Genomic DNA, 26,533 nt, shown 5'->3' with positions numbered 1-26,533 from the left:
AGGGTCTTAAGTCTGAGAGGGAGGGATTATTATTTTTTATTGTTAAAAAAATTAATTAATTGATTAATTATCTTAAAAAAAGAATAATATATGAAAGGGTGAAGCCAGAGAACTTGTATGTATGACCCATGGGCATGAATGGGGGTCAGTTGCTGGGGAGGGGTGATGCTGGGCAGAGGGGAGCAAAGGGGAAAAAATTGGAACTATTGTAACAATATAATCAATAAAATATACTTAAAAAAAAAAAGAATCACACGGGAAAAAACTATCTGACCACACTTTCATTTAGTACAGTCTTCATCAAAATCTAACACCTTCTAACTGTTTCAAGTTTTAAAAAGAAGAAAAACACGCCCTGGCTAGGTGGCTCAGTTGCCTGGAGTGTCATCCTGTGCACCAAAAGGATCCAGGTTCAATCCCAGGGAAGGGCACACACCTAGGTTGTGAGCCGGGTGGGGTGCATGTGGGAGGCAACCGATAGATGCTCAATGTTTCTTTCTCTCTCTCTCTCCCTCTCTCTCTATCCTTTATACTTTCTCTTTTTCTCTCAAATCAATAAACATATGCTCAGGTGAAGATTTAAAAAGAAGGAGGAAGAGGAGGAGGAAGGGGAAGGGGAAGAATGAGGGAAGGGAGAAAAGGAGGAAAAGGAGAAGAAAACTACCCATATCCAATACAATTGTGTGATGATATGTGCTATATATCAAAATTCCATAGAAATTTTAATGAAGTAATAATTTATACAATAAAGTAAACTTCCAATGAGGGAAGAAGTTTCAAATATCAAAGGTCCACTAAAAACTCACCTAGGATGCTTGGTAAAAATCCATCTTTCATAATGCCTGAGATTTGCTTTAAACAATTACTTCAGCCGAAAGAGATGAAATAAGATGGGCAAAAGGCTGATAAATGTTGAAGCTAGGTCACTGGGGTCCATTACTCTATTCTCTGTTTTTAGGTATTCATGAAATTTGCCATTTAAAACAATTTTAAATTCTGCTTTTTGCCTCTCATTCTATCCCTTTGCCAGAGATTCTGATTCAGAAATGGGATCATGAATTGTGTGCTGGAATATAAGATACTTCTGACCAAGGTTGTCCAATTTGGGAACTAATGGACTAGAGGATAAAATTATTAATAGAATATGATAAAGACAGAGAGGATAAATAATTAAACAATTGTTTTAATATTAAAATAGTCATCTAATTGACTTTAGATTCATGACACAAGCCAATATATGAAGGGGCGTAAAACCAAGTAATAATCATCAGAATCATCATCACTCTGTTTTTCACAATAAGAGCAGCCATTTCTCTTTCAAGTCAGGAGTTTTCCAAATCTTCAGATTGGTACAAGAGGAATTTTCAAGGTTAACAATAAGAAGAATTATTGAAATATATTTTACTATAGAAAAAGAATGTACTGTTCTGAGCTATGAATTGGCTTTCTCTATTGAAATAGAAGGTTAAAGCTAAACAATTACACATCCAATTAATTTTTTATTTTGTTTCATGCTTGGGTGATGATCTGCGATATCAGATTATATCAATACCACTTATATATAAAGGACTGTATTCACATAACATATGGCAGGCACTTAAAACCAAGCACAGTCCAAGTTAAATAATATTCTCATTTTTACAAAGACCTTCTCAAATAGTCTCTAAATTCTTTCCTAAGTCATGAGTTTATAAATATAAAACACATTTTAATGTTAGTTATAAAAGTAAAATAATGGGACTAGCAAATTCAATTAATTATTATAAATAGCAGTGTCATTACTTTATAATTAGGTGGTTGGTATACTAGATTGCAGGACACATAAAAACAGGGCTAAAATATAAGGTGGTGAGAAAATAACATAGTAACAAAATATGGTAAGGCAACATGAGAGTGTGTACTAGGCTAGAAAAACAGCAAAAATCAGTCATCTATTTAATACAGGTCTCACTTGGAATGCCAAGAGAACCTCATCAGGTGTGCCTCATCAGGGCTTTAAACTGCATACACATTTGTTCATTCTTGCAATTACAACTTATTATTCACCTGCTATTTGCCAAGACATGGCATACCTGGTTAGGAGGAAATGAAAAGTATTTATCATCTCATTCAATAGGCCAAAGAGTAAACTACATCATATTCTACGTATTTTCATTTTTTAACATGTGATTATGCTTTCACTTTAACCTTAATATTACTTTGTGTTATATAAATCTACAAAAAATATAAAAAGTATAACTTAGAAGTCTTTAAAGGATCTCTATTACCTTCAGCATTTTTTGAAAGAGTAACTTAACTTTTCACTGTCACTGAGAAGAATCTAAAGAAGTGACAGTGGTTTTTATGTCTGGAAACAACACAAATAACAATAAAATTTAAGCTCTGGAAACAATTCCAAGCATAGATTAAATTAGCAGTTCTCAAATATTTTAGTTTCAGGACCCCTGAACTCTCATAAAAATTAATGAGAACACCAAGGAGTTTTTTGTTTGTGTTGTGAAATCTGTTGATCCTACCATTTCACAAAAGAAAACTGAAAAATAATTGATATATTAATTCATTTTAAAACAGCAATAATAAACTCATTACATGCTAACATATAGCAACATATTTTATGAGAAATAACTATATTTTCTAAAAGAAGTTAGTAATAAGGGAGCATTGACTTACAATTTTACAAATCTCTTTAATGTCTAACTTAAATAGAAGACAACTAGATTTTAATATTTCCTTTTGCAAAGAATTTGTCTATTTTGCCGTTTGTTATTTTGGTTGAAGTCTATACGAAATATCTAGCCTCGTATAAATATGTAGGGGGAGGACTTAATAGTCTTTTTAGATAGTTGTTAGTATTGTCCCTTGATACTATAACCAAAATTTAACAAGTGGTAGTTTCTTAGAGTTGCAATGTGAGATCATACTCTAATACATTAAAATCCATTGGTCTATTTTACATTTTGAATCAACCTTCTCTCCTGCATGATTTTGTAACGATATGCATTGATTATTTGGAAACTATTGGTTTAATGAGTTACAGATCTTCCAAATGTTGACATATTTTTTTACACAAAATAAACAAATCACACCTGATAGCTGTACTGAGAAACAGTTAAGCTCACTTTGGCAGATAAAAGTGTTCCAAAATTCTAATTTTTGTTTGAAAGCTGAAATTTTCATCATTGGAAACAAGTACTATTGGTTGTTTTTCTTTTAGTCACTTTTTTTTTTTCATGAAAATGTATGCCAGATACTCCGTCCAAATAACCAAAATTTGTCAGCCATTTTTCCGAGTAAACTGGTGTTCTGTGAAAAGAGCAGCTAGTTGAACTCACAACTCAGTATCTGCACAAGCAGATACTTTTCTTCAGGGCAACCATCATGTCTGGTTAACACAGAGCTACTTTATTTGCGATTCTCACCGTGTGACATGGAACACTAAAAACACAGGGATTCAACTGTCAAGATTTTATGTAATTAGTATTTGGTACTGCTTCATCAGAGGTATTCTTATATGGAATTGGCACCTTTTAAACTACCAGTGTGTGGGGAAGAATAAAGCAATAACTGATACAGTTTGGTGCCGCTGCCTTGATTTGTACGAAGAAACTACGAGACAGCATTTGTGGCAGCCACTGCTGGTGCAGTGAACTTGTTGATAAAATGAAAAAGTCATCTTAGTATTTTTATAAAATTAAGTTTGACCTTTGTAGAACTCCTGAAACATTCTTGGAACCCCGGGGGTCGTTGCTACACTTTGAGAATGAATTCAGGTAGTTATAAATATTAGTGATGATGATGATGATGATGACAAAACTAGTTCACATTACTCCTGTCTTCAAATCATTCCAAGGTGAAAGTAAGTTTTATACTTCTACTTTTAATAACTCCAGAAATAAAATTTCTCTAATATTCCTGACAATCAAGTTCAATGTTTAAGTTTTTTTAAAGATTTTATTTATTTATTTTCAGAGAGAGAGGAAGGGAAGGAGAAAAAAAGAGAAACATCAGATGCTTCTCACCACACCTGATGGGGGACCAAACTGCAACCCAGGCATGTGCCCTGTCAGGACCGAACTGGTAACCTTTCTCTTTCAAAACTACACTCCACCAATTCAGCTACACTGGTCATGCCTATGTTTGATCTTTTAGGCTCAACAACACTTCCTCTTTCAACTATCTAAACTGTACTCTTTCCAATACAGATATACTCTGTTTCTCTCATGTGTGTTTGGAGAATAACCAATCACGTTTTCTTTTTCTTTCCAGCAATTCTACTAGTACGGGCGCTAAGGCCTCCACAGGGAAGTCCTCTCTTCTGCAATCAAAGGTTTGCTGACCTCATTCAGACTGAGATTTCTGGGAACATGCAAAGTTGCATACCGAGGTGAAGTTAAACCAACACCAACACAATCCAGAAACAGAACTTGTGAGACAAGCCAACATTGAAAACTTACTATAATGGCCCAGAAAGCCAAAGAAATACTCAAAAACCATTCCTTATTTAGGAGGTTTCTAAAAATTGTTTTTTCAGTTCAGCTGTTTATGAAGTTTAACAGGAACTAAAAGTGTTTGTTATTTGCACTATGAGCCTTTTCATGTTTCGATATTAAAATACATTCACAAGTTCAACAAAGACTTTTGAGTGCCTACTATGTTCCATTGTAGGTGCTAGAGATACAGTAATGAACAATAAGACATTATATTTGGAGCTCTTTTATCTTTGGTGAAAAGGGGTAACAAGTAAAGAAGCAGACTTATGAATAACGAAGGGAATTTAAGAGTGTGATCAATCCTAGAAAAAAAGTAAAACTAGGTAAAGAAAGGAAGAGTGGTCCATTGAAAGAAAGGGGGGATTGCTTTAAACAGGAAGCCTTCATTGAGAAGACATCTTTGGAGCTGAGACTTAAAAGACTAATGATGAAGATCTGGAAGAAGAGTGTCCCAGTAGAGCGGCTAGGAAGTGCTGATGCCCTGAGATAGGCACCGAAGCAAGTCTGGCTGAAACACAGTACCTAAGAGGAGGATTACGCAAGAAGGGGTCAGAGTCATAGGCAGGCACCAGGTCGTGGGGGAACTGAGGGAAAGCTGGCTTTACCTGGCACCGTGGCAGTTTTCACACCCTGATGGAAGCCACCTGTCTTTTAAAAAAGAGAAATGATGACAGTAAAATATAGAAGGAAAGATGACAGGTTAGAAGTCACAAGACAGGTTCAAATTCCAGTTGTCCCCATTGTATCTTAGAGGCAAAAGAAAAAAAAAAAAAAAAAAAAGGAAAGGAAAATTGATATTTATTAAGTATTAGTAACTGCCAAACTTTGAACCAGGTATTCGATCCTGTCTCAAATAATTCAACTTGGGTTAATTATTTGCTCAGGTCTCCAAGCTTCAGTAGCTAAACCTATAAAGTGAACAGAATAATAATATTTGTTACAGCTATATATTATGGATTGTCAGAAAGGTGCATGAAAACCTTAACGTGTAAAGTTATTTGATGACTGTATATATTTAAAGGTATGATCATTAGAAATAAACATATTTCTCTGTTTAAGTTATAGATTTGTATGATATTGGTCCTCCCTACTCTAGGATATTCTATTTCTAGTATCTGTAGATCTTTTAATGATTGTCATAAACTCCAATTTAATGCCCCAATTTGAGCTACAATGAGGCGTATGACTTAGATATTTTCTTCAAGCTCTGCCCATTCGCATAATTCTTAATCACTTCAATTTGCATCTACACCCTTCTAAAACTACAAGAATCAGCTTGCAAAGGGAAAGGCTCTCTTGTTCCTTGGCATTCGTTCATAGGCATTGAGCTGTTGCTGTCACACACGACACCTGTGAAGCAGTTTCATGAGATCTCACATTACTGAACAGGAAACCAAGATGATTACGAATCATTGAAAACTTGGAAAGAACTGATAAGGACAGTAAAAGAGCCTAATTAATTAAGCTGGCTAAGAAGGGTGATAAGAAAGGCATTTATACCCAATGTTGTAACTAACTACTTAAGTACATTTCACACGTGAAAAAAAAACTCAAAATACTGTATTTAATAATGTTTCAATTACAAGTATTCATAGATGCTTTCAATACATATTATTTCATTTGCTTATGTAGTAATCAAATAGTAGCTAAAAAGTAAATTACATGTGGAGTATAATTATACATTCTGTGAAGTGCATTAATTTTAAAGATAAGCGCTAAAGTTTCATTTGCTAACTTGTTATTACTTCTATCAGCTCATTACACTTCTGACTCAAACTGTGAACTTATAAAAGCAAAGACCTTATCATTTACATTTGCATCCACTGACTCTAATCATACTTCTGGGCATAGATACTCTATCTTATCAAATGAAAGAAAGCCCACTTCCAAACAAATCCACCCACAAGGAACTGTTTTAACTCCAAAATTCCCCAAGCTCACTACTTACCTCTGGTATACAAGCTCCTGTGAAACCAAACAAGCCATTGGCATTGTCACTTTTTTGTATTATTAATCTTGCTGTAGTATTCTCTTCAGAAATACGAGCTCCTCCATATACAGAGACTAGTTTAAGGATGAATAACTCTTCTCCTTCCTCTTCATCGTCATCTTTTGCAGAAATAATGAAGGATTTGTTAGTTTCTCCTTGTCTGAACTCCAGATACCCAGAAACAGGATGTAAGTCACTTTTTGCTGGCATGGCATGAAGTTCATAAATTTCTTCAAGGGTCAGTTTCCGCTCATAGAACCTCACATCCTGCATCAGACCAGTAAATCTGTCATTGCCATTCATTCCTGCCCCAATTCTCAGTGTTCCAGGACCTGAAATTAGAGATGTGTTTAAATGCTCTAATATGCACTACTATGCTGTCCTCAATTACAAGTGTGATTCAGACACTTATAAAAGGTTTTATAAGTAAAGCTTTTACATAACTAGAATATAATCAAATAAACATTATTTCTGTTATGATGAAAAAATGAATCAGTAATCACTAAAATTTAGAATATTTTGTACACGTGTAGGTATGTATGTATATGTATATATGCATGTGTGTGTATACTTGGGTAGAAATTTCTAAGAATGGAATAATTTAATTCAGTCACAATTTTAAAACTTTAGTATGACTATTCTTTGAAAACTTCAAGGCTTGATCTGTTAGAAATTCATCTGGAGTTAAATAAAAATAAGGGAATACAGAAAAATAAGTTTTTGTGGACAAAATAAAACTCTTTATTCATAAAACCAATGCAATGGATGTAGAAAAAGAAGTATTCTTCCTCTTCCCAGGAACAAAATATTATAAGCAAGTCTTGGGTAATAACAACATGCAGCCCAACTATATTACTATATATCAATAACATCCCTTTTCATGAATTCACCAATTCTTATTTCTTTACTTATTCCCTCTCCAACTAGGATACCTTTGTAAATTGAGAGCTTGGCAGTGATTTGGGGGAAAATACAAGTCATATTTCTTATCAATATCACCAATTAAGGCAGTTTTACAAGTCACTACTTAGATACCTCTCTTAGGGTAGCTCACATGTATCCTGCACATTACTATCACAGTTGCCCCATGCCTGCTCCAATGGTTCTGGCCTGACTATACAGTAACAAGAGTGAAATATCTACAACAGGCAAAAATATGGGTGAACCTCATAAACAATACTAAGCAAAAGAAGCCAGACATTCAAATATACACACTGTTCAATTCCATTTACCTAAATTAAAAACAGGAAAAGCTACTCTTACACTCTTAGTAATGGTAATAGTCAGTGAATCGGATGAGACATCTAATGCAGGAGGTTCAGAAGCAAAATATTCTATTACGCGGTAACCGTAAAAGGGCTGCTCTACTTCCTAAGGGAAAAACAGAATCAGACAATAGGATGGAGGGGCTGAAAGGGAATCGGTGATTATAATGGAGAAAATCAATATTGTGTGTAAATGTACAGATGCGTTTCTCAAGAAAACAGCATAGGCTCCAGTTTAAAGACAACAAAAATTATCTCGTCAAAGCACTCCACAGAATTTACCGATTTACTCCTTATACTATAAACCCTTGTAACTGCAAGGGATTTCAATGTCATATTTCTCTGCTGATTCCTCTTTAGCCTCATCCCATCAACCTCCAGCTCCAGCAATATTGAGCTAGCAGCTGTTCCTATATAAAATGTGCTGTTTCACATTTCTATACCTTTACCTTTTTCTTTACCTGAAATATTATGTCCCATCCCAAATTACCACAAGAGAAATAAATGTCCTTCCTTTGTATTTTTTTCTTTCTCTCTACAATGTATTGAACTAATCTGTTTGAACATCTCTCTCCCAGAGCCTATTTCAGGTACTTTAAGGGCAAAGACTTTGCCTGACTTATTTCTGTAACACTCAGCAGAGAATTTATTGTCTTGGAAGGCACACAGTTTTACTTAAACATATTAAACCAATACACAAGCATATTTTGAAATACTTGTTAGTCTTTTTAAGAAACACATTTTTAAAATTCCAGATTCAGTGTCCTAGTTGTGAAGATAATACTCACCATCGGTAATGGCTTCTCCTTTCAGACTCTTGATTCCTCTGGGTATTGCATTTCCATCCAGGTAGAATTCAATTATACCATCATCCAGAATAATTAGCAGATGAAGCCAAATATTTTCTTCTAAATATTTCATTACTGTTGTCTTGGCAGTATAGGTAGCATTGGAACCCAAAGTTTTGTAATGAAGGGAAAGTGTCACATGGGATTCATTAGTTTGAATTTTTACCCCATAGTAGATGCTCCCATTACTATCATCCTTTGCTATAACAAATCCATTGGTATTGGCATTGGGCATTACCCAAGCTGAAAAGGTAAAGTTGGCAATTGAGTTGTTTCTGGAAGGATGGTATTTTGGATTAACAGTTCCAAATGCACCCTCGAGTCCACTGAAGTACAAAGTATCTGTTCCACTATGGTGACGTCTCATGTGCGGCTGTAAAGGCACAGTGCTGGGGAAAATTCCAACCAGCAAAAAATCTATCATTGGAGGCAAACCAGCAGTGAACTCACTGGTCAGTATTTCCCAGCCCACACGTACATCACCAAAGACACCCTGCTGCCTCAAAATGGTAAAGTTGGTGATATAGGACATATCATCTTCTGAGAGAACATCTTCTGCTACTTCTCTCTCTAAGCACTCTGGGTCCAAGATAAAAACTCCAAATGGATCATCATTTAATGGAATCATTACTGTCACCTGGAGGTTGGTTCTTGCTAATTGGCCCCCAGGACCTGGGGACCCACCTATAATAAGAAAACGTGTAATAAATGAGAAAGCAGAATTTTAAGTACTTTCTAGTTTAAGGTGAAGACAAAAAGTTTGTGTAGCAAATTTTGGTTAAATAATTTACTCATTCATCAATGAATAATAGTATTACCATACAATTTTTACCACATTTTCATTGGTATTCAGCCTAATTTCATTAAAAACCAGGATAGCCTGAAGAGAGAATATTAACTAGAGAGGTTTGATTCCTGTGCTTAAAACCTAAAGTGATGGAAAAAACTGATTGTTTAAAAAATGACCAATATTTAAGCTACTATAAATCTGTACTTCCCAACTTCCATTAATGTTTGTTGGTGACACTACATCTGAGTGAGGAAAAAAATCTACTTTCAAGTATGAGGATGAATGTAAATCTCCATCCATACAATTTAACGAAGCTAAGACCACAAAATAAACATTACAAATAACATTTCTATCAAAAAGGATATTTTGATTATTAAGATACTTATTTCTTCATTAACTGTATTTTTTCTATAGGTCTAATTATTTAAAAGTAAAATATTAAATTGTAGTGATAAAATATAAGAGAAGGGAAAACACAGCACCTGAAATATTTACTAGCTTTAAAATATAAAACTCATTAAATTCTGGGATTTTATCTGGAAAAGCATGGAGAATTATTGGTTTGGTTCCTTCTCCATCCAGAAAGTGAACAGTTCCTGAAGTTTCATAGAATTCTTGTCCAGGTTGCAAAGCAGAATCATTCTCAAACAGCTGCCAAGACACAGAAACATTGCCAAAGTGTCCTCGGTGCCTCACAATCCTACATAATAAAGAAAATTAATTTTTATAAAATATTTGTAAGTAGTGAATCTAGCTCTACTGGAGGCTTTCTGTATTTTCTCAGGAACATACTTTTTCTATTTATCATTTTTAATATAAAGCAGCCAGCCAGTCCTTACTGAGCAACCATGAAAAAATCTCATGGAAAGGGGATAATGAAGAACTTAAAACAATAAAGAAAAACGATCTCAAAAGTCATAGTCTTCAAAGTCCAAACTAAAAGATAAATTCTAAGCCCAATCAAAAAAATAGTAAATGGGAACTGGTAAATGTTTTCAAAAGCAACGTTCGGGGTGAGGATAGTCACGTATCATTTGAGAGGAGTTCCAGAAGACTTTGGATATTTAAGTTTCCGAGTCCTGACAAAAGGTGGAAGTTCGGGTGAAAAATGTGAGGAGAATCATTTCTGTTCACCAGCTAAAGTGTGGTTTACCTTTTTTTTTTTTTTACAAGTGGAAACAGCTAAAGAAAAGTTTATAATTCATTCATGTTACCAACTTTGAAGTTATTCAATTCTTAACCAATTTTTTCATTTTGAAAGGTTGATATTTCAGAAGATTTTATTTTATTGTACCCAATTTTGAATTTTTTTATCCCAATATGCTTACCAAAACGCATTAGTCTTTCCTTCTTCTACTGCTTTGTCTATGGGCTCCAAAGAAAAAATACCATTTGGGTCATCATTAGCTTCAATTATCACTGTAGCAATTCCATATTGATATACTACTGTATCACCTAAATTAAAAATGGAGAAGTCAAAATAACAAAAAAGTAGTTAATTTCCTGTTAAATTTGTATTTTAAATAATAAATACTTTATAATTAAGTCTAAATTTTAGCAATCATTTCCTCTCTGAAGGTCATAAATAAATGAAAGAGAGATACCTAAATAAGTTTCATGTGACCTGTCTTTAAGGAAATGTCCAATTACAGAAGAACTACTTCATTGAAAAATGCACAAGATACTTTTCTTCACAATAAGAATATCACTTCAACAGTTTAATTAGAAACAAAAACACAGCTTTATCAAGTTTCAAGTTTATGAGGTAGATTTTTTCATTTCATAACAAATAATGAAAGGATTACCCATGACATATAATTACTCCTGTCTATATTAACTGGAATCACTGGCTTGAGTGTTTCCCTTTCATTCTCAGCTTTCAGGCAGCAGAGTTTGATGTGACCTTAGAACAAAGCAATCTTTATTTGCTTCCTGTCTACTGCAATTCTTTCCCATATTGCCAACACATTAGGCCTCTTCTCATCACTTCTCTGAGTTACCTAGCTCTTCCTCTTTGTTCCCGCCGTTCCCTATGCAAGCCAAAGTTCTTCCCATCTTTACTCACCTAACTCTCATTATTTCTCAGTACCCAGCTCAAGTAACAACTTTTCCAGGAATTCTTGCTTGAATTCCGAAGTTAAGCTAAGTGTATCTCAACTGTGTGGCTACAGCACTTCACACTTTGTCAGTCTATCATAGCAATCACTACATTTCATTAGTACGCACTCACTCACGCACAATATCACTGTAAGCTTCTTGGACAAAGTCAATTTCATGCCCTAGTAGGGTAAAGGTTCAGTAATTGGTATACAGAAGTTACTTATGAATGCTAGCTGAACTGATACAAATAAAGTTTTCAAAATTAGATAAGGAAAACACCTAAAACTAAAATTATGGAAACAAACTATGTAGAAAGCAAACCAGAACATTAAAAATAATTTATATGAATATACAACTGTACACAACCTTACTTGATAATTAGCCAATGGAAAGAGAATAAAACAAAAATAGACAGCAAATCATTGTATGTAAAATACTGACAATATAGAGTAATTAAATAACTTACAATATTATATCATAAAATCTAACAAAAACAAATAAACATGATAAAACCTAATTCTGGCATGATTCTGCCATCATATGCATTTGCCATGGAACATGTCATAGGTGGTGCTAAAATTCATTCTGTTTCTCCACAGAGGGGACTAAAAATATTTAACAAGGGCTCTAAGGATGGCCAAATCCTTTGACCCAGTAATTCAACCTCAGGGCATATACTGTGAACAATAACTATCAAGCATAAACACCCACTCCCATCACTGGGTCACATTAAAGATGCTGCCCCTCCAGCTCTTCCATCATCAATCCCCTCAGGTCCTCAATGTTTTGACATCATAAAAGGAGATAAAAGAGGGAGAAAAAGAACTAAGAAAGGATATAAAAAGCTAAAATTCTTGAGCACAATTTTTTTTAATCCAAGTCTTCATAGCTAAAGTCATTAGATCCTCAGACGTCACCATTTCTAGAAAAATACTGAAGACAGAGGCAATGGCAGAATATATATACCACACCTTCATACCTCAGGCTAGTGGCCCAGTCGCCCCTTGTGCACGCCTGCTCACTCATTCTCTCAAAATCAAAAATGTATTTCCCCGATGATACATCTTGCAGAATAAACTCTCTTTATTCAAACAAAGTAATTTTTTCATCAACTTTCTATACCTCACAGCAAAACTTGGTTTTCTACTTTTACTTCACCAAAATTATTTTATTTGTAGAAATTTCTCTCATTTAAATTTTAGGATAGTGATTGGATTCACCAAGATGTTTTTGGTTTACATAAGATCTGACTAATCATGTTTTTTGCAACTGTGAAATTTCTTTTGTGGCCATAATTGTACGAAGTCAATTTTTTTCTCACCAGATGATAGTTTCTACTTATTACTTAAGTCATGTAAAAAATGAGAAAGAGAGGAAAAATGTGAAAAATGAGAAAGTCATGTGAAAAATGAGAAAGAGAGGAAGGAGAATAGGAAGACAGACACAAATGGTGGAGAGAGACACAGAGGCAGGGAGAATGACAGAGAAACACAGCACAAACGAAAATTAAGTGAGCTCTTTCTTTTTCTCTCCCTCTCTGAATATTTCAGTCCAAAAAGCACAAGGCAGAGCACAAGGTAGGCATTCACACTGGGGTGGAGGGTAGAACATCACAGTGATCAGCACAAGGTGTTAGAGCTTATGCAGGGTAAGGAGGGCATCTCCGTGGTAGAAAAGCTAGCTGTTGGGTGATGGGGTGTGTGGAGAATGAGGTCATCACATGGGGGGAGGTGGTTGGCCTAGAGCAGAAAGCCTGGACCCCAGCAGGTTAAGAAAGACAATCTCATTGTGGAAAGAGAGTAGAAGAAGCAATTGGAAAATGGTCACATAGAGGGAGAACTGATCAAATTACTAACTATATTAAAGATAATGGGAGCTGGTTTTCTCACTATCAGAGAATGGAAGGACAAATATGGAGAGGGAGAAAACTAGAATGAACCCTGTGATATTTTACCTGCTATGAAATCCCTGCCAAGGATGCAATCCCTGAATCTAATAATGATGAAACATTAAACAAATCCCAAAATGAGGAACATTTTATAACTAGTCTATAATCTTGCATATTCTAAAGGTCATGAAAGTCAAGGGAAGTGTGAGGAACTACTCAAGACTGAAGAGATTAAAGAGACATGACAACTAAAAGCAAATCACGATTCAAGAAAAGACCATTTTGCTAAAAAGGACATAATTGGGACAACTGGAGAAATTTGAATGGGCTCTGAGGCAATGACTGTACTAACATTAACTTCCTGATTTTAATGGTTATACTGTGATTGTGTAGGAGAAGGTCCTTATTTGTAGAAAAACACCGATGTTTTCAGGGGGGATGAAAAATCATGTATTCAACTTACTCTCAAAAGGTTCAGGAAAAAAATAGCTCTTGATAGTCTTAAAATAATAAAATAAATACTAAGATGCCACAACCCCTCCAACTTACTAGAGGTCGAGTTAAAACCTTCTCAAGGCCCAAATAGTAGGGTCAAAACACCCTACTTCATTTACAGTATGAAGAAGAATGAAAGGCCTATCTTTCCTTTTGCAAATTGTCATTCATTGTGGCTAGCAGCTTCGGAGTTATCAAACACCCAGCTGAGCTCAGTGACCTACAGATTGCAGCTTCCCACCCAGCATGCCCAGCAGACTGCTCGAAGAGCAGGGCCTACAGAATCCTTAATGCCCTAAGCCCTTGGGTGACTAGTCGAAGCTTAGCATAGCTTTAGCCAGGAGATTTTTATTTCTTACATAATATCATTATTTTCTATGTGTGCTATATTGTGAAAAAAGATTTAAAATAATGCCATAGAGCGTACCAGATACAGGAAGGTTCAACACATATTCTTCATCCCATCCCTCAAGAAAGCAATGAAACAATTTTGCTCTGAACAGTCACAGATGATGGTTAAGTACTATGTGGCTACTAGACATAGTGCTTAATGTCACCTTAATAAAAGTACTGAAACAACAAATCAGCCATAAAAATATAGTTTGCTTACCTGTTGAATTAAAGAGGATTATATAAAAGGACTCATCTGTTTCTGGGATATCATCTTCCTTAATGAATACAGATACTCTCTGCTCCCTACTTCCAACCTCAAAAACCAGCGTTTCTCCTTCTTCAACAGGAACAAAGTCTCCCTCTCTCGCAGTAGCCTCCCCATCCATCGTAGCATATTGGACGGTGCAGGCAACATCAACAGATCCATTCCTGAGAACTGTAAAGTTGGCGGTCTCACCTTCCTGAACCCGCACTACACGAGGTTCTGAAATATTCACAGAGAAAAGAAGGAACATATGAGCTTTTCATATTCCTTTTACACATTTTCTGGTCACTTTATGTTTCTTCCTTTCCCCACAAGAAATGCCCTCCAATGTGTATTTGCTTAAAGACTCACCTCTGGTCCCAAATCCTACATGAGGCCTCCTTTGAATACTTCTAGCCAATGGCCTCTCTCTCGCCCTAAATCCTACAGAATCCATTGTCTTCAAAACCGAATTTGTTGGTAATTCATATACAATCTGAAATCCTCTGCCTACTATTTTATATACTTCATTTCCATATTTAAACTATCAGTTCTTTGAGAAAAAGGCCCAAATATCTTATGTTTTAATTTCACCGCAGCAGTCAACAGGAGAATGAACAAAGGATGGATTAATTATGTACCTGTTAACTTAAGGTTAAGAATATCAATCAGTAAAACGCAAGAGATTTAAAAGATTCTTGCAACTATAAATTGGACATCTTGCAAAAAGGGTTTAAGAAAGAGTTAGACACCAATTAAATCTCACAAGTAAAACTAAAAGATGTCTTAGGGGGCAAAAGACAGTTGTAAAGAAACCATTAAAGTGGCAAAAATGGAGAAACCTTGATATATATGTCCATTCAATATTAGTTACTATAGTAAGTGATCATCCATTAGGTAGAATACCCAAAGGCTGAACTGGCTACGCTATGCTCTGGAAGCGGTTATGTGGAAGAGTACTCATTTTTGCACAAAGAAAAAAAGATACCTTGTAATTTGAAGGTGGGTGGAGAACAAAACTAACAAAACAGTACGTACTATTTTTTTCCTTCAGAAGATGTTTAAAAATATTTGTTAAAACATCAAAAAGATCAAATAATGATCATTTCAACAAATCATAAAATCATATTTAAACAAGCATCAATTTGTGCTTTATCAAAAATGTTAAGTCAAAAAATAATTGTAAATGCATATATGTACTGTTTAAGAAAGATGCAAACTCACTCAGAAAAAAAAAGCAATACCACCTGCAAAATAAATGGGGTCATCATTTCTTCTAATCCTCAGAATTGCAGTAGTCTTATTTCCTATTTTAGCTCCTCCAGTGGCATTAAGTAGGGTAATGGTAAATTCCTCCATTTCCTCTGGAATCTTTTGGGAAATGTTACACATGTTTTAAGTCAGGTGATTTGTACAAATAATTCAATTACATATTCCTACATTACTTTTATCTTTTAAAAAATATATAGCTCTATTAATAATGGTGCTAATGTTCATTTCCATTTCTGAGGCAGAAACACCCTAAATTATTTAAGTAAGACTTAGATGCCATTCCCAAAATTTTTATGTACATTCATCCAGTCACTTTATTTTAACTCACTGTAAAATCCAATGTAAATAGATATTTTGCCTTATGTGAGTTAAAAATAAAAATACTACAGTCATATTATTTATTTACAAAAATGGGATGTATGTTGTTTACAAGAAAAAAGAAGAACAGAAAAATAACTTTTTGGTGTATTTAGAACTGAATTCATAATAATAACAAAAGCTCAGATAGCTCTCAAAGGCCACTTACAAATGTTACTCAAGTTTTACCCACGTATGTCATAAACACCTCATGCCCTTGTCCTAACAAGATGAGCTTTCCCCAGATCTCTGAGCCTATATGAATCCCCAGGTGAACTCTGTTTCTCTTTCAGCTCATCCATATGAGCTGGACTGCACGTCGTAAAAGACTGTTAGATTTTGTGTCTCATGGGACTAGATAGAAGTGAAGGAAATAGGCTTCCACAGATGTTGTAAATGCAGTTCCCCTCAGGAAGGTCTGCTGTTACTGAGTTCTTCCTCTTCATAATCAGTAAGATGAATACCATGCTGGGTCCATGATCCATGTGAGCCATATTCCTGATTCTGATGATGCACCATAGGATATTTGGTAGACGGTGCCATGGCACCCTCATTTTCGAAGGGCCTAAGCACAAGGCAAGTACTTCACCTCTCTCCAACCGTGGATCCCTGATATTTGACATCTACACATTGTCACTGGCCACTATCAGTCTAAGAATTAAAAATGCCATCAGAAAAACCAAAAAAACGATTTCTCTTTTGGTTTAGAGTAAGACATTATCATACATGAGTTCTTTATCAATATATTCACAACAAAATATATTACCAGATGTTTAATTATAAGAACATAATTATTAAGCAATAACAATAAGTAAAGAGAATTGTATATGCAACACTTACCTCATCTGGAAGTGAGTAAATGGTGATATTTTTTGAAAATTCCTGCTCTCCAAAGTAAACAGTCCCTCGGACAGGAAATACATCTTGTGTAAAGTCTGGACTAACCACCCATGATACACTAACATCACCAAAGTTGCCTCGATTTCTTATAATACCATAAACAGCTGTAAAATACAAATGTGTACATGTGAGCATAAATTTTTAAATAATGAGTAAAGAAACTGCTCAAACAAGCAAAAGGAAAAATAATACTTCTTTTTAATAAAAGCCAATTGTTTGCTTAGCATAGCCTCCAAGGTACATATAAAAGTGCCTCAGCCTAGTCATTGCTTTGTAAGCATATGATTGATAAAATAAATGGACTCAATCTTTTTGATCACAGTTGGAATTTTTAAAGTCATTCAGCATTTGGAACGGAATGGTGATTAATTAGATACATCTATCCCAAAGTCCTATAAGGATATTTGCTAAGTTATAGCTAGAGGAAGCTGCACACTCAGAAGTGATTTTATTACTCAGAAAAACATTGCTCTAAAAATAAACTACTTCTCATTTCAGACCACTGCAATAGTTCCCTAGCAATTATTCTCAGTTTTAAATTTTTTCTATTTGACTCCACTCATCCTTGAGTGTCTGAAATCCACTGCGTATAGTTAATTGAAATCAAAATATAAGTGAAGTCATTTGTATCATCACAATACCATGTGTGAAATAATAGCAATCTTAAATATGATTTTAAAAATACCAATTTCTGCACTCCATGTCATTTCTGAAGAAATAACGATCTGCTAAAGAAATTAATTTAAAAATTATTAATTTCCTCTTTAGTAAATAGTAATAGAATATAAAAAGCAAAATAAATTACCACTATAGGTATCGTCTCCTTTACTTTCATTTATTGTAACGATTAGATCATCAGAAACAAATTCTATAATCCCATGAGGATCATCATTTTTTAGAATTGTTATATTGACAATGGTAGCACTTCCCAACTTGCTTTCCCGTTCACCATGGCTGCTGAGGACCACCCAATAGTGTTCATCCAACTAAAATGAACATGTCAAATTAGGAAAAATACAAATCTCAAGTTTTCAGAACAAGTTAAAAATATATATTCAAGGATAGTAATACAGTTAATTTTTTAGAAACACAAAACTCATTCAAAGGACAAAAGAGCTGGTACTATTCCTTAAACAAAGTTTAACATTCTCCCCTCAATTAAGAGAGACATCCAATATAAATGTACATTATCCAAAAAGGGAGAAGATAAACAATGATACTGCTCTAAAACAGTAAAAAGAATAAACCTTATCACTGATGATCTAGTCATTTAAACTAATGAGAGTAAATTAAATTAACTTAAATTTAAAAGCTACATAAGCACTGGTATATAAACTTAATGGAACTATGCCTGCTCCCCTTAATATAAAACTTCAATTTATTTCCTTTTAAAAAAGTAATTTTAAGAAAAACTTCAGTTCAAAAGCATATCATTAAAAGTTGCGGTCAATGCAAATGACAAAATAAGACATAGAACTTAGAAGGTGATGAAAACTGATCACACACTCAAAGTTTCCTAGTGTTTGGTATTTCTTTTTATAGGGCAAACATACATCATTCCAATTGAATGCCTTATTTCATTTTCTAAACATGTTTTTTTTTTTTCTTTTTCCACCACAAGTACTTCTCAATCCATTCTTGGCCACTTCCTTTCCTGTGTCTCTGGTCAATGTTCAAAACATTTATATTTAATAATATACTAGGTACTATCAACTTTCCACAAAAATACAAGGAAAATATAAAATGCCGTACCTCTGGTATCCCATCCAATCTTGAGAGCAAGGTAATTACAATCTCCCTTTCCCCAGGTTTAAATTCCAGTACCCCTGTGTTTCCATAGAATTCATTGCTATCTCTTGGCTCTACCCAGTAGCGTAGAAACTGTTTAACGAGAGCTCCCCTGGATCGAATGATGTGGAGCTCTACAGATTCTCCTTCCTTTAAAAAAAACAAAATCCAGAAAGTTCAAGCCCATTACAATTCTTCTGAAGTGCTGAGTACAAAATAGATTGAAGTTTCTTTCAACTTACTTTTATAATATAAGGTCCTCTGGACGCTGGAGAAAATTCAAAAATTCCCCCAGGATCATCATTTTCCAAAATAATGAGATCACGGCTGGTATATCCAGATTTCAGCACTTGATTTTCCACATTGACCCTGAAGAAGTCAGAGGAGAAAAAGGCATCCGCTACTTCTGAATTTTGCAGGGTTCTAAGGCAATATTTACAGCACTTTCAGATAATGAATATAAAAGTTATTAGGAGTTTAAACAACCTGAATTTAAGTGTAGTAAAATCACTTAAGAGCAAAACAGATTTACTCATAACAGTTACAGGAAAGCTTCTATTTCCAAATTCATTATATCCTTTATATTTGACTGAAACCAAGTACTACATATGTACACCAAGAATAGGTAATCAAAGGTTGTAAATATATTGTAGTTTTATTAAGTATCAAATTTACAGATTTGTTTCCAGTTTTAGGAAAACGAATTTGTAAAATGTACTTAAAAATATATTTAACTAGAATTGTTTTAACTTTACATACACATGTATGTCTTTTAAAATTCATTACCTAAGATTATACTAACTGAATAAAAGTTGGATAACTATGTGGATGCACAGATCAGAAACAAAATTGTGATTAGAGTTTAAAAATGTCTTTTGACCTTTTATATGTTTCTATTCACCTCAATTTTAATCTCATGCATTTCATTTTGCTATAAAAGAAAATGTAGTACATATAAAAAGCGGAATCAAATGGATCTTATATGCATGACATGTTATAACAATTCCTATACATATCTCAAAAGAATATATTAAAACAAGATGTTTTTATTTCTGGTTTTTATGTTCAGGGTATAATTACAATGATCAAAGGGACTGAGACTACAAGGCTCTGAGGGTTTAAAAGCCTGCATGTTCTTTGAGAATTCTCAATCCTGCAAGCTGCTCTAAACCTTTCCAAATGTCACTTTCTATTGAACCAAAAAGTACTCTTGAACAGACCTCAGAATTACAATGAAGCCACAATTAATATGTAGGAAGAATAGCTCACTTCCTATGTAATAGAGAATCTGAATTAACATCCTTCCCTAGCTATTGGAAACTTGACAACCAGTATCTAGCATACTAGTGGCCACAGAAGGGATTAATCTCCATAACAGGACAGTTATGTGTTATATTGCTAATGCAGTCATATGATTTTCACAGTAAATCTGCCCATATTTCATTCATATCAATGTTTTTATTAATTAAAATTTCTTGTGTCTATATAAGCTAGGAGACAGGAAAACTGGATCACAATATAAAATATAAAAACTCATTTAGAGCATTACTCAAAAAAATTTTTTTACCTTTCTTAAAAAATGCTATTGTTATATAAAAAGCAAATTTTTAAAATGTTCTTTATACAACTGAGAAAATACAGGCAGAAACTGCTTAGATGTAAACCAACGAAAGAGATGAGAGTTTTGATTACAAATTCTCTGTTAAATAAACTACAGGATTCATAAAGATGTTAATTAAAAATTTCACAAAGCACACTAACTTTTTCCTACACTATGGGTAAACTATAAGGGAAGTTAAAAGTTTTAATTCTTCGTATGTAGATATATTAATTCTCAAACTTTTTATCAGATTATCTTAAATGTATTCATAATTTAAAACTTATAAAAAAGACTTCATCTAAGCTCCCCTTATCATTAAGAAATGAAAGTACACACAGCATGCACAGGCAGGTGGACAAGCCGAATTTCTCAAGACCTGTGGTCATGCACAACAGCAGCTGTATCCATAACAATGGCTTGCAAAGCAAAATATGAATCAAAAAAAAAAAAAAAAAAAAACCAGGCATTATCTTGTACACTTACCCAAAATACACGACAAACCTTTCAGTTTCTACTCTGTCAACACATAAAGAAGCGTGGGAAGGTGGGAAGGGGAACAAGGAGACAGACATCACTTGCCAACATCTCACAAATATTGCTAGAAACTCAGCAAGGTAAAAATAAAGCTAAAGAAAGCCTTTCTTCTTTTTCCCTCTGTGAGCTAGTAATGTGCGCTTTATGGGAAGTCTGCACACTGGATTCTTTGCTATTGACAAATGCTAGCAAGGGGTTCAGCAGTTCCCACTTAGGGAAGATGACCCCATGGCCAGCCAGCATGCAAGACCCATTGAAGACATTCCTTTCCAGGCCTGCCAAGCACTGTGCATGCTTACAAACGACAGCAGCTGAGCAAATTTTATTCAGCCCAGCTTATAATAGCTTAGCAGTCTTAATTAGGTTTAAAAAAATAAAAACCTCCATCCTCAGATCTGAAGCCAGTTGTGCTTGGAAAAAATAAAAACTCTATCAGCAGAGAAAAATACACTTCTCATTATTTAAACGAAGCCATATCATTATATCATTTACTTATGACAAATATTACTTAAATATAACTGTATCAGGAAATCTAAACACTTTTCCAAATCCCCAATGTAGTACCTTTTCAAATAATATTGAAAAATACACATCAAAACATATAGACCTTTTGTTTCACTTATAAAGTCAAATGACACTATAAATAAGGGATTAGAACATATATCAAAATAAAAAAATAAATCAGCAGAATAAAATTGGTTGTTGATTTGGTAAAAACTAAAAAATAAAATATTTTTAACTGGTATGGTATTAAAAACATTATAAATTGTTCAATATCAGGAAAACTTTGACCTATAGTTAAATACAGAAAAGGTGCATTTAAATTTGACATTAAGAGAAAACTATAGACTGTAAATACAATAGTATTATTTTTTGTTGCAACTTTATATTGTAACTTATTGTCACCACACTTACTAACATTTAGTCATTCTTTTTAGTTTTATTAAAAATTTGCAAGCATGAGATGGAAGTTTTAATAAATATACTATTTCAAATTGCATATTTTATTCTCACATTTATTTAACTAAATAAATTAGCTAAATGTAATTAGCTCATTTTTGTCCATGCACAACTGAGATAATACAAGTATGTATTAGTTGCTATTTGAATTAAAACATTTTAGTATAAATTTGAACTAACATCCTATATTTCAAGAAAGAAGCCAATGATTTCTGAAATTCTCTACCCCACTATTTGTACTTCCTTTTGAACTGTTTTTTACACATAGAAAGAGAAAAGAACTTAAATATTATTTCAATTAATTTCAAATGTTTATATGACTAAGTTAAAAATTACTATTTTGAAAGAATATAAAAAATAGTCACTACGAATTTGCAGAGTTCAAATTTCTATCTTTCTTCAAACATTTAGTTCAGAGCAGACACTCTTAGCTGAACTCACAAGTTTCTATGGATTGCTACATCTGTGATTTATAATTGCTGTTCATTTTTCTTTAGTATTTTTTTAAGATTGTTCATTGCTTTAGTAAGACTGTCCATTGCTTTAGTAAGTGCTCAAACCTAGCTTAAAGAAAAAAGCACATAAGTGAAAAATGATGATTTTCAGTCTACATTTCACTACATTTCATTGATTTTTTTCATAAGAAATTTCTTTCCTTAAGATTTAATGTAAAATATATGTTAAAACCGTAAGTTATTTAGATAATGTGTGTATTTGATATTTATTCTTTGCCTTTTTGTTTGTTTTGTTCTTTTTTAGTTTTACTTTTTGAAAGTAAGCGTAATGTGGTTGTAAAAGCAAACCAAATGAACAGCAGACATTCAATAAATTTGTTCCATACATTCTGTATTTTTCTTTCTCAGAAAAAAAGAAAAAACTACTCATCAGGTTTATGAAATATGTTTACACAAAACACCTTCAAAGAAAAACCTCTAAGAGTCCGATAGTAAAGTATAGCGAAGAACAGGAGTCACATAAAATAATTACTGCTCTAATCCTAATTAATAAAGTATAAAATAATGCCTTTTAAATTTATCTGTAAATTTTACTCCTTTAAAAATATGATTTTTGAGAGCCCTTAGATCACATTAATTTTAATATGTTAACAACTTTAATATAAAAAGATCTGTAGTAAATAAACTTCATTTTGATTTTTTAATAATTAACATCAATTAAATACAATTTTTTTTGGAAAGGTTTTCTGAATTCTTGAAAAAAATCTCTATGATGACTGTGATCTTTTCTTAATATAAACTACCTACAGAGAAATGTTAAGTGAATCCTTATTATTAAGGAAAAATACCCTTAAATCTGCACTATTTTTAATTCTCTGGAATACAAGTACTATTTAATGTTAAAATTCCGTGAGAAAAATAGAATCTCATTATATTTTTTTAACTCACTGAAAAGAGCTCTAATCCTCTCCCCTGTTGAAAATGAAGGCAGCAGAGCTGTTTAATTTAACATTTTAGATTTGTTGCTGCCTATTTTTTAATATAACAACATATTAGCTATGCTTAAGATTCATCTGAAATCTCCTGTAAATTCTCTATGAATCTTTCCTCACAATGAATAACAGGGTAAAAGTCACAATGTCAAAACATGTACAGCCTAACCAGAAGCCATCAACGAACAATAGGATAGTCAGAGATCTGGCTTAACATTATCTCTTTGTTTTTTCTTTTTACTTTATATGGAGTAAAGAATTAAAACAAAAAATAAAATTATTTCTGAGAGTTCAAAAATATAAATAATACTAGGCAATACCTAAATGGGTTATTACCTGTCTAGGGAAAGTGTTACTGTCTCATTCATTTCTGGTATGTCATCAGCTTTTACAGTGATGTTGATTGTTGTGTCACTTTGCCCAGATAAAAATACAACAGAGCCATTAAAGGGACCTATATCGTCCAGGGTCACTGCTTTCGAATTAAAGCCAGAGGGCTTCAAACTCCAATAGACAGTAGCCTGGCCATCAGTTCCATCCCGGTGTAAGGGAATGTATACCTTATAAAAACAGAACAAACAAAACAATTTCTTATAGTTACAAATTATATAAGCTTTTCAGTGATTGCGTTCACATGTTATTATGTGAATATATGTATCTGCATAGAAAAGCGACCCATTAAATGACATTAAAAACATTTGCACAAACCTTTTCTTTATGCTTGAAAATAATTTGATAGAATTGTATTTATTAGTTTTTGCTAATCAAAGTATTAACAAAATTGCCCACACCAAAAAATATGCCTAACAAAAAAGACAAATATTTCAAAAGACAGAGTAATGAAAAACATAGAACAATTTGACTGAAGAGTAAGTTTCCATCCAAGCTTCTCTAAAAAATAAAATGCAGTGTCACAATATAAACAAAAATAAACCTTTGTGATTACAATAGGAAAGTTATGTTATGTAAAATGCATCCTAAAGTGATAGTGGGCAATATAAAAATATAATAATATAAGAAACAATAAAAAATGTTTATAACCAATACAATAAATGCAGTACCAAAAAAATCAGATTTTCAAATCGTGGCTCTGCATTACCCTGGGCAAGTCACTTAACTTTTCTGACCTAAATTCCCACATGTGAAATGAGATTAGTGGTTCCCTGTTTTGCAAGTTTGTGGTGAGGATTAGAGTACCTCTCCACAGTAGGAGCTAAGTAAAGAGGTTATTATAATAATTCTGAAATGAATTGCATCTGATAGTTTTATTTAAATGTAGTACAATTAAATATATAATTAAAGGACACTGGAGATCATGAAGAAGTTTCATATAAAATAAATGAATACTTAATTGTAAATACACTATTCTTTCTAAACTCCTAAATAAGGTAACCTCTTTGCTTTTTGCCTTTTAACACAGCCCATCTTGGAAAAAAAAAGCAAGACATTTTCCTCACTAACCGTTCTGCTAATTTGGCTAGCAGTGGTCAGGGCTCGGGGAAGACAGAAACTTTAACAGAGGGCTGTGTCCTTAAATCACCAGAGGGAGTGGGCATGGTCCAGGCTGTAGGTGGAATAAAGACAATAAAGAAAAACTCTCAGTTTTTCTGCTGTTTCCCAGGAGGGGAAGAATGAAAGTTCATGGAAACCAAAACTTTCCCCAAAAGCTAATTTCCCTCAATAGAAAAATATAAAATGGTAAATTTTACAGCTTTATAAGATAAATGAATAAAAACAATGCACACTAAGAGCAAGCTAAATCCATGTTTTTTTTTTTTTTACTTTTTTAGAAGAAAACTGTGTATTAAGAAAATACAGAAAATCAGAACCATCTTGAAAATGGAGGTTCTCTGCTAATATACAGAATCAAATATATAAACAAAGAAAGTTATGGTCACCATATTCTGACATGAGGCTTTGATATCATAAACAGCTTTCCTCATTCCCGATCTGAACCTCAAACCAATTTAAATCATATGCAAGTGTGAGAGACTTGGATAGGATCCTAGAGACAGACTATGATGGGGTAGGGGGTGCAGGGAGGGTGCTATATATGTGAACATGCTTTTATGTCGGGGTGAGATGGGGGTGTATGCAATAATTTCCCCACATATACATATAATGCAGAATTCCTAAGATTAGGCATTCCACAACCTTATCACCACCACTTCCACTACCAAGCATAGTATCCCAGTCCTGCCCAAATAGTTCTCAGAAGTGGAATAAGTCAAAGGTACCTGTGGCATATATGACTTGCCCCCCCACAAAAAAGATATGTTTTGGCTATCGCTCTATCAAATGTTATAGCATTATCCAAAAGCAGTCATATCAAAATATACTGCTTTTGCTATGAACAAATAAAATGCTAATTTTATTTTATCAATTACGGCAAAAGATGATGGAAAATCACACATTGATTAGTTACTTATTTCAGATTACATATTGAAGGCTGGCTGTAAATGGTGAAGCTTTCACTATCTGTTAACTCTATATACTAACCCTGTAAAAGAAAATTAGTGTCTGTACATTATTTAAAACTCATTGGACCCCACTGATAAGCAAAAGCCTACTTACCACATCAGCAGCAGAATCTTCTGGTTCGTGCAAAATGATTGGAAGATTGCTAATAAATCCAATTTCTCCATTTGCAATGTCTGGAGTAACCACTAAAGATATATTTCTGATTTTCCCAAATCTAGGACTGATAGGTGGGATTGGGGGATTTATGTTCATCAACTCCACTGTTTCCAACTATGATAAACAAACAAAACAAAACAAAACAAAAATTGAAAGAACAGAAATTGTTAAATAAAAGTCTTTATTGCATGGGGCAACAAAGTAAACATGGATGAAGGCCACCAATCAACAACTTAGCAACTTCATTTTCTTCCTTGTTTATTCTCTGTCCTGTTACAATCTCCTACACTGGTTTCTTGAGCTCTTTCTGTCCTCAATTATCATTTCCCAGGGTTCTAGCTAAGTCCTTTACCTTAAAATGTATATATACCATCTCATGCCTGGATTGCTCCTTCAAATTTCAAAAACTTTATAATGAACTGCCATTAGATATGGCATAAATGTCACACAGAAACTTTGTAGATAAGATATCCAAAATTGAAATCATTGTCTGTTTCTCCTCACCACTACCATCACCAGCCCCACCATCTGCTTT

General features: G+C 33.6%; 1 protein-coding gene across 1 annotated transcript in view; it reads right to left on the bottom strand.

The window, feature by feature from the left end:
* The window catches only part of ADGRV1 (adhesion G protein-coupled receptor V1), a gene marked incomplete at its 5' end in the record, with an annotated part of 466,202 nt that overhangs the window by 420,664 nt on the left and 19,005 nt on the right, over positions 1-26,533 (bottom strand). The window contains 12 exons of the mRNA XM_090278998.1: positions 6,439-6,812; positions 8,534-9,277; positions 9,866-10,083; positions 10,712-10,838; positions 14,477-14,743; positions 15,751-15,874; positions 16,973-17,136; positions 17,838-18,018; positions 18,785-18,970; positions 19,063-19,189; positions 23,698-23,921; positions 25,936-26,112. Of these exons, the coding sequence (XP_090135124.1) occupies positions 6,439-6,812; positions 8,534-9,277; positions 9,866-10,083; positions 10,712-10,838; positions 14,477-14,743; positions 15,751-15,874; positions 16,973-17,136; positions 17,838-18,018; positions 18,785-18,970; positions 19,063-19,189; positions 23,698-23,921; positions 25,936-26,112 (2,913 nt within the window). The remainder of the gene's footprint in view (positions 1-6,438; positions 6,813-8,533; positions 9,278-9,865; positions 10,084-10,711; positions 10,839-14,476; positions 14,744-15,750; positions 15,875-16,972; positions 17,137-17,837; positions 18,019-18,784; positions 18,971-19,062; positions 19,190-23,697; positions 23,922-25,935; positions 26,113-26,533) is intronic.

Source organism: Furipterus horrens, unplaced genomic scaffold, assembly GCF_987537825.1.
Source record: "Furipterus horrens unplaced genomic scaffold, mFurHor1.1.pri manual_scaffold_5, whole genome shotgun sequence".
Classification (NCBI taxonomy): domain Eukaryota; kingdom Metazoa; phylum Chordata; class Mammalia; order Chiroptera; family Furipteridae; genus Furipterus; species Furipterus horrens.
Note: the sequence above shows the minus strand (reverse complement) of the source record. Positions and strands in the feature narration are given on the sequence as shown.